This window comes from Triticum dicoccoides, chromosome 2B (assembly GCF_002162155.2).
Source record: "Triticum dicoccoides isolate Atlit2015 ecotype Zavitan chromosome 2B, WEW_v2.0, whole genome shotgun sequence".
Lineage (NCBI taxonomy): Eukaryota > Viridiplantae > Streptophyta > Magnoliopsida > Poales > Poaceae > Triticum > Triticum dicoccoides.
The window spans coordinates 253396572-253405714 of NC_041383.1; the positions used below are offsets into that span (position 1 = coordinate 253396572).

The 9143-nt window shown below is 44.4% G+C and overlaps 1 protein-coding gene across 2 annotated transcripts; it reads right to left on the reverse strand.

The window, feature by feature from the left end:
- Positions 1-1187: 1187 nt before the first annotated feature.
- LOC119363377 (probable V-type proton ATPase subunit H) lies at positions 1188-8071 on the reverse strand. Of its 2 annotated transcripts, none has more exons than XM_037628718.1 (12): positions 7930-8071; positions 7670-7739; positions 6664-6789; positions 5980-6082; positions 5825-5897; positions 5054-5119; positions 4859-4976; positions 4591-4752; positions 3909-4034; positions 3690-3815; positions 2502-2681; positions 1188-1741 (listed from the first exon to the last, which is right to left on the reverse strand). In XM_037628718.1, the coding sequence occupies exons 2-12, from the start codon at positions 7697-7699 to the stop codon at positions 1493-1495; spliced, it is 1359 nt and encodes a 452-aa protein (XP_037484615.1). In that variant the 5' UTR covers positions 7700-7739; positions 7930-8071; the 3' UTR covers positions 1188-1492. The 2 variants fall into 2 exon arrangements, with proteins under 2 accessions (XP_037484615.1, XP_037484616.1); XM_037628719.1 differs by having other exon boundaries at positions 7900-8007.
- Positions 8072-9143: the final 1072 nt, after the last annotated feature.

Genomic DNA, 9143 nt, shown 5'->3' on the forward strand with positions numbered 1-9143 from the left:
TCGATCCTTTCAGCGCTGGGTACTCCAGGCGTGGCGTGTTGCTGCCCTTGATGTACTTGAGGATGGCCTCGAGGGTGCGGCTGGGGACGCCCCACCATTGACGCCGCCCGTCGGAGTTGAGGCGCCGCGGGGCTCGGCGCCGTTGGTGGAGGCGAGCTGCTCCTCGTGGCGCCGGGCGAAGTACGCCGTCCACAGCATGTTGCTGTCGGGGGCGTACCTCGGCTCGTTCCTCGCCGCCGCCGGCAGCGAGGACCGGATGCGCGCGATTTCGGCGCGCCGATCAGCTCCGGTGGCACGGGAGGCACCGGGACGCCGCCGGCGCTGAGCCTCCAGGAGCCAGACACCCGCATGTCCGGCGTCGCCGAGTAGTCGGCCTCGTAGAGGAGGCATGCCTCGTCCTCGTGCAGGTGGCGGCGGCCGAAGCCGTTAGCCGCCGCACCATCGCCTGGGTAGTGTTCGGCCATGCTCGTCGTTGGGGGAGAGTGGAGAGACGCGCATCGGCGGTGAGAAGTCGAGAGGAGGGAGGGGTTCTGTGGCGATGGAGGGCGTGCGCTCACCGGCGAGGAAAGGGCCGACTTTTATAGCGGCAGGGGGCGGCGAGCGGGCAGGACGCACGTCGCCGTGCCTTCACTACGCCGCCCGTGATGCATCAATGGAAGGGTGACCGGCGCGGCAGCACGACAACCTTGGCATTGTTTCCCCGCGGGAGACCGAGGCGATGAGGACGACGAGCGCGCCCGGTCGCTGACTCGGCAGGCCCGCCAGGCTTTCGCGCCAAAACCGTTTCCCCCGGCACCCCCAAGCACACCAAGTTCGGCCTGGATTCGCCGGCTCTAAATTTGGCCCTAACCGGCGAAAATTGGGCTTCTGGGGGGCACGATTGGGCCAATCTTTCGGCACCGGCAATAAAAAAGGGCCCTTAAGGGGCTTGTTGAGGGCACAGCTGGAGATGCTCTAAGAAACGTAAAGAGTCAGAGTAAGAAGTGGCAAATCATCTATGTACACTCAAAAGTTAATGACATAAAACTTACCTCTTTGACACGAGGACTACTTTGTGCAAGTTTTACTACGTAGTAATATTATGTACGACGGTTCCATGCTGAAAATTGGAGGTCAAGTTCTTGCATTGCATGATCACGAATTCACTTCTTCTCATGAAGGATAACAGGAAAATCACACGAAAGCCCGAAGACAAGCTGCCAATCAGTCCCCATAAAGTATACATTTACATAAATCGTGTTTACTTTCTTTCCTCGGACAACACTGTTCAGAGGAGAGAAATACTGCCCATGGACATTTTATTACATCGAGCAAGCCATAGCTGAGATTATTTATTATACACGAGTCCATTAATTAAATCAAATAACAGCAAGATATACTGGACAGGAAATTTCAGAGGTCTTACATTCTCAATCGCTGTTTCGCCATTCTGAAAAAATGGCATGGGGTTCGGTGGATCTAACACTTCATATAAATACAAAACTTCTTGGTCTTAAACCTGCAGGAAGCTAGCATACTTGGCACCAAGGAAGAGCCTCTGCACGCAGAGCAGCGAGTTCTTCCTAACTTCGGCATTGTCGTGGTTCATGAGTTTCATGACTCGGTCCTTCGCCTTGAGGTCTGCCACCACTAAGCGGCCAGAAGGGTGGTACTGAAGGAACTGTGAGAGGTCATAGCAGGCAACCGCAAGAGCAGTGGTGTCGGTTGATGTGTCGATGACTGTCATAAGGACACGTAGGATCTGCAACATTGAAGGTGTCACTCCACAAAAAGGTACAGAAAAATAACATTTCACTTTGAATTATATATTAGGCAAATCTTGATTGCTTGATCGGCACTAACTCAAACATCAAAAATAGAGTCACATTGGATGTCATTAACACAGCTGGGTTGGATCCAGATACTAATCTAGCATATTTATACTTAATTGTCTATGCAATATGCATGCCCGACAAAAAGACTTTTGACCCTGGAACCGTTGAACAATCGTTCTATGCTATTTTGCCTGACAAAAAGTTAAAAGAACTAATTAACCACATGGAAGGGTACTAGATCAAGATGGGTGCAACCAGGTGCGTAGACACGGCCTAGAGTGTTTCACACACTAGTATCTTAACATGCTGCACTGGGACTGATGAAAGTAGTCCAAGAGACTCAGGCTTGCAGCATTAAGGTAGATTATGATATATTCCAGGTTTTTCAGCTGGCCTCCTTTTTCATTTGGCTAACCAACTGTTTGCTGCTTTTGAGCCTATTTTTCCACAACAGATAAATTCAGCACCGCACAGTTGAGCAACTGCAAAATTAGCCTCGGTGTAGGAGAACCGGACCAAATTTAAAATAGGCCACTTTGGATTATACGAACATTTTCCACGCACAAAAAAGGATTATACAACCATTTAGCTCCTGAAATGCAACCAGGAGGGGGGGGGGGCAGTTTTGCATGTGGTTCCACGAGATATTCTTCTTTATATTTTCATTCAAAAAAGGACATGACATACCTGGAAATCATTTTCCTCAAAGTTAGTGATATTTTCTCGCCAGAAATTTGGGTCTTTGTGCATTGGAGACCAATCAAGATGGCCAAGAAGCACTTGCTGTTTGTACTTATCAAATGAGCTCAACCTCTTAAGGTTCTCTTTGAGACCCACTTCCAGTTGATTCAATGCATCTAACAAATCCTGGTTGCACAGATAGGAAAATGTCAGTTCAAAGAGGTAATAACACAGACTCAACTGAATACACAACTAAAGAATTCCACACCATTTTTGCAGATACAACAAAACTCTGATCCTACAATCATGGTACATCGCACCATATCATACTATACATCCGTTTGAGCGACAACTAATATGGGACGGAGGGAGTATTAGGGTATGCCTGTATACTACAGGCAGAGAGAATATTCAGTGGAAACCAAGTTACAAGGAAACCACGTTTGAAAGTTTTCAAAATTTCTGAAAACAATACAATATGTTAAGGGTGATGTTCTATTAGCATGTGAAATTCCAAGTTCAGACACAAATTTGTTAGGAGGTATGAAAAAACAAATCCAGCAATGAATCACTGTTCGGCGCTATTCATTGCTGAATTATTATTTTCATGCCCCGTAAATGGATGTGTTTGAACTTGGAATTTTACATGTCTATAGAAAACCATCACTTTGACATACTATATATTTTTCAGACTTCTTTGAAACTTCAAAACATAGGTTCCACGTGGTTTTCACCGGTTCCCACCTTAACTTGGTTTCCACCGGATATTCATGTGTATGCTTGTCAATGTGAGCTAAAGGGCAAATGAATACATCAAATTAACATAGTTGACATGAGGAGTTTAGACAAGAACACGGAAATTTTAACTAAAGGGCAGCCCCAGTGCATGTAGCTCCCGCTTGCGCAGGGTCTGAACAAAAAAAATAAACTAAAGATAGTGCTCTTCTTCTAGAATGACAGTGTTTATTTCGAGTAAACAGTAATAAATACAAGGCTGTTCCTGAAAGCATGAAGGAAATCAAAAAGAGAGATATCATTTTACTTCACTGGATTTCTAGAAGGGAATCTATCTCAGATCATTCATTCTTACTAACTTACATACCAGCAACATAAAAAAAATGCTTTAAACGAGGTTTCAGCCTTTCAATCTTCTAGTGAATGCTTGAAAATGTAAAGGTTTTTTAATATCCTCACCTCATCACTCCATGCTTGAGCTTTCAAATTCTGTACTATATGCGGCAACCCAAGATCAATCATTTGGGCAGCAAATGCACCCTTTGCCAACAAATTGCGGAAGGACATCACAACAACTCTGACAACCTTAAAAAACAGAAAATAAAATAACATTATGTTAGTATTTCTGATATGAAAGAACTTTATAACATATTAAAACATGAAAAGTTCAAAGCTCACCTTCTCTTTAGTAGAGCCTTTGACAACATCTACAAGTCTTGGCATAACCCTTGTAGTGGACAAATAATCAACGGCTGCATCATAGAAGGATAAAAGCCAGATACAAAGGCAAGTTTCGTAGAGGAGCTGCATAAGATGCAATAAGGGGCGAAGAGTAGATTAGCAAATTAGTTCACAACTTAGAGAAGATGAAAAAGTTATAATTGCATAAAACTGAGCTGCTTAGAGTAAATTGATAAATGCTCATCTCATCCTAATGATGATTGCCCCGTTAACTAAATTAGTCAATTGATGTTAATTGTGGAACAGTGACATGCATGCATCCAATAAATCTAAACGGAACGGCATAAGCAATTTGAGTACAGAAAGTAGAACTTATCAATACCAATATAAAAAGACCCAAAGGGGCAGATCCAATTAATCTCGGCCATCAAATCATGTCAATCCAACGACCTAGACTGCTTCAATGTCGAGCGCTCAACACGTTTAGCGTGCAGTTAATTTCATGCCAAATATAGTGATAATCACATAATAACACGCAAATAACATCCTACTTAATATCCGCATGCACTAAATATAATTCCAAATTAACGTGCATTGCACGTACACATTGACTAGTGTTCTTTAAATAGAACAACTTGCATATTTCAATCTTCTATATAATTAAGGGACTCAGCAATACCTGAATTGACTGCTGTGTTGAGGCTGGAGATATTAAAGGAATGAGCAGTTTTACACCATCTGCCTGAACAAATAAGGTTCGAACATATGTCTCCTTCAGCAAAGTGGCAAGACAATGGGTAGCAGTAGGAATAGAACAGTTCGGGTGGGTGGGGCTCCTGAGCTGCAAAGAACACCATTCTCAAAGTTTAGAGCTCCTGAACACTAGCTTCATAGCACAATAGATACAAAGCAATAATAAACAAAAAGGCCATTTCACATGTTCTGACCTGAGAACAGAGCCAATCAACCAAGCCCTTTAACACATCATGAATTGATGTAAGCTTGCTCTTTGAATTTGAAGCCTCTCCATTTGGAACCGTGCCGTTCTGAAGCTTAGGTCTCGCACTACAATCATAGTGAAGTTAGATTATCCAGAACAAGGAGAACCACAATACAATCATTTGAAATTAAAGAGAATGTACCTTATTAAGTGAGTTAATATCTTACAGCTCTTCTCCTGTACAAACCAGTTACCTTTCAAGAGCAACCTGGAAAACGGTATTTTTTGTGAGCTAAATATGACAGCCAGAGAATGGACTAATACAAAGGGGAAAAAAAACTGGCAACAAAAGGTAGTGTGTGCTCAGCTCATCCCAGTTGAGATGGTGCAAGGTAGAGTGGCTGGCCCATGGGTGGCTTATTATCAAAGTTTTGAAGGGATTGGATGGTGGGATACTGAATAATAAGAAGTTAAGAGCTATGAAGTCTCAAAGGGGAAAACAGTTTGGTTTAGAGACCAATTATTAAGTCACACCATTTTGGATGGCATCCATGAAATATCCAAGAAAATATATTGCAGTCTCCCAGTATATACATCAAATGTTGATAATGACAGTGAGAACTAAAGACCCCTTTGGTTTACAGAATACCCTTATCAGCCTGAGTGGAAAGCAACCTAGTAGAATGGATTATAACCATCCTAAGACCAATTCATTCCAAAACTGGTTGACGTTGGTAGGATGTGGAAGGAAAAATCGGTTTTTATAACACTATCCCACTCACAGACCAGAGAGGTAAAAGGTGTCCTGTCCCCATGGGTTGGCCATCCACCAAATGGCTTTTGAACAGGAATTAGTGCACAACAACCTATTGCAGCCTATGTTGATCTATTTGCACAGTGAATGAGATGTGCAGATTTTAAGGTGACAGAATGGCACACAGACTAAAAAAGTATCAAATCAATTAATACTTGCCTTAGGAAAGGATCGTAAATGTCTTCACCAGAGAGAGATTTGTCGTAGAACAGTGCTGCTCGTTTAGGATTCGCTGAAAACATAGGCGATGGTTTAACACTATGTCTATAATACTAACACAAAAGGTCTATTCTAGTAGATGAGTCATTGAGCACCTGCAAGCATCTCATCAATGAGGGCAAGCACATATTCCACAGTCTCTTCCTTGGAGATGCTTCGCAAAATATTCAAAAAAACACGAACATACGATGGCCCATCCTATAAAACATAGAAATTTCCCGAAAACCTTTATTAGAAAATTAATAAAAAAATCAAATTATATGGATTATATGGATATAGTCAAATAGAAGTGAAAAGTTGGCAAGGATCAGTGCAAAGACAAATAGGATGTATTTGTAGACAGTTATGACTCGGGATTCTCTTGAAGGAGAAAAAAAATACAAGTCTGTTAAAAGTGAACCTACCCCACTTAGCAGACTAAATCCTACAATGAGGAAATTTTCCTATATAGGTTGTCTGATCCATAGAATTTTAAGCCATAGAAATTTTTCCATATGATATGATTCATTTGTACCAGGTTTCATAAGTAAATTTGCATCCATTTCAACCTCTTGGAGAGAATCCAATTGTTTTTCCTATACACAATCAAATAACTATCAAATCCTGTAGTCAAGATGGCATGACATTCCAATCCTACATTTTTCCTATTCTGGCATTTTAGAAATACTGCGACTCAAAGAGACCCTAAGATGGCAAACAAAATGCAGCTATGCAATTGTGTTTTCCTAAGCTATTTACCACAGGAAAAAATAATTTAAGATGATAATGCTACTACTAACCTCATCAAGCAATGGACCTCTCTGACTTTCTGGTTTGTGATCATAACGCCTTAAAAGCTGAAGGCATGTCGAAGTGATCAGCTTAGTTGACATATATGTCTCCCATGGAATGTCCCGCTTGAGAACCTTGAAATACAAACAAGAATCAGATAAATAATGCAGCTTAAAAATCTCCCCTTGATGTTGTCAAGTTCAGACAGAAGCAAATCATGCATTCTATTTGCGCATTACACTCCTATTTCTAGGTATCTACACTTACAGAGGGTGACATCATCATGCATTCAGGTACCATCCTCACATACACTTAACAGACATGATCCAACTCAAAGAGCACTAAAGCTTGCAGATAATTCATGAAAAAACAATCTTAGTTAACAGGGAGCAGCGGCAAGTATTATGGGCCTGCCCGGAAATTGTCCCTCGTACAATCAGTTGTCCATGCTTTTGAGAGAACAATAGATATTTATACCTTAAATTATCACACAGAAACAGTGCATCTTCTAACTAACAAGAAACCCACCGTGATAGCTGCAGTCTGGACAGTACCAGGTCAATTGACTGCATCCTAGAGTAGCACAATGACATGACCACATAAATGCCAACCAAAGTTGCAACACAAAAATCTGGCATGGAGATGAAAATCTACACTACTATTTAGTACGAATACAGCAGAATCTACCTTTAACTACTCTGGATTGGAGTAGCAAACGGCGGAATCTAGTTTTATTTAAATTCTCTAACCGCTTGCTCCGCTAAATTCCAAAATGAAGAAGGCCCGTGATTTGAAACATTGCTCACTTCCAAACAACATTACAAAAACATCTATTTTCGCTCGAACACTGTTGAATCCAATTTCCTTCAGACGTCGCACCCAGGTAATGTGCGCCACCAGCACATCTTAAAATCTCAATACCCTAAAGCTAGCAGCACAAGTTTCAATGCACACACACTCGGGACCGGCAAAACTAAATCAGGAGGGCAGTCATATCCCAATGCATCAACTGACCTGCTCGGTGGTGAGCTCGGCGCGATCCATCCCCGCAGGTCAAGCTCCACCCACCTGAGAGCGCCCACACCTGCAAAATCAGAATAACCCGAGTCACGGATCAGATCGGAGTCGCCCCCGCGGCACAGGATCCGATCGAAGCGACGGAACCACCGCAGCTACGAAGACAAAAGGCCCCGCGCGGATCAACCGGCGAGGGCAGGCGATTCGGGCGGACGGAGCAAAATAACCTAGGGCGGGGTCGCTGATTTCTGGCTCACCTGGCGCCGATGGGCGAGCGGAGGAGGGATCAGGACGGGGGGGAGGTAGGTTGGGAACGATGGGGGAAGAGATCTGAGAGAGACAGGAGGGGAGGGAGAGAAGATTAGGGAGGGAGACGAGTGGCCGACTCCTTAAGGAGGTGGGACCCACGTTGCATACTCGGCCACGTGGAGGAGGTGTCGTGGTCGGCTTCACCTGCATCCCTTGGCGCGAATCTTCGAGCCCTGTAACTAAACCCGGGCATGGGCAGCCCGGCCCGATAAACCCGGGCCGGGCCGGGCCGGGCTTGACATTTGGGCTGGGCTCGGGCTTTGTTTTGCAGCCCGAAAGATAGTTCGGGCCGGGCTCGGACTTCAATTTTTTCGTATTTCGGGCCGGGCTTTCGGGCTTCGGGCCAGGCTTGCACGTACGCGTACTAAAAAACAGCATTTGGGCCGGGCTTTCGGGCTTCGGGCTTGATTTCGGGCCGGGCTCGGGCTTGAAAATATGGAGTATTTCGGGCTTCAGGCCGGGCTCGGGCTTGAGAAATGAAGGTCGGGCTTTTATAAGCCCGGCCCGAAACCCGGCCCGGCCCGACGTTTGCCCAGGTTTAGTTGTAACCATGCCGTTTACAAAAACAAACTTCTCGCCGTGGAGCAGCACCGTCCCGCTGCCGGAACCGGTTCCTCTAACATACTCTCCTAACTTGCAGTATCTTTTTTTTTCTAACTACGGTACCTTTTTTTTCTTTCGAAATTACAGTACCCTCTCCTGACTTGCTTTTTTTATGAACTTTCAATCTATTCCTCCTCAATCATGCCAGTACAAAGAGTACAAAGAATAAAAGAGGTAATAAGAATTATTACAACCGTGTCCTTTGACCACCTAACGATGACTACAAGCACTGCAGTGAGCCGAAGGCGTGCCGCCGTCATCGCCCATCCCTCACCGGAGTCGGACAGACCTTATTGTAGTAGACAGTCAGAAAGTCGTCGTGCTAACGCCTCATAGGACCAGTGCACCAGAGTAGCAATCATCGCTGGTGAAGAAAGTCGTAGATCGAAAGGATCAAACATATAAACACCCAAACGAAGATCGGATCCACACTGGTCCACCCAAGACGAGCATCAACCGAATCCCACGCTCTCCGACAAAGACAAATCTCCACACGCTCTCCGACGATGCTAGACGCACCATCGGGACGGATGTAGAACATGTGAGACATTATTCCTAC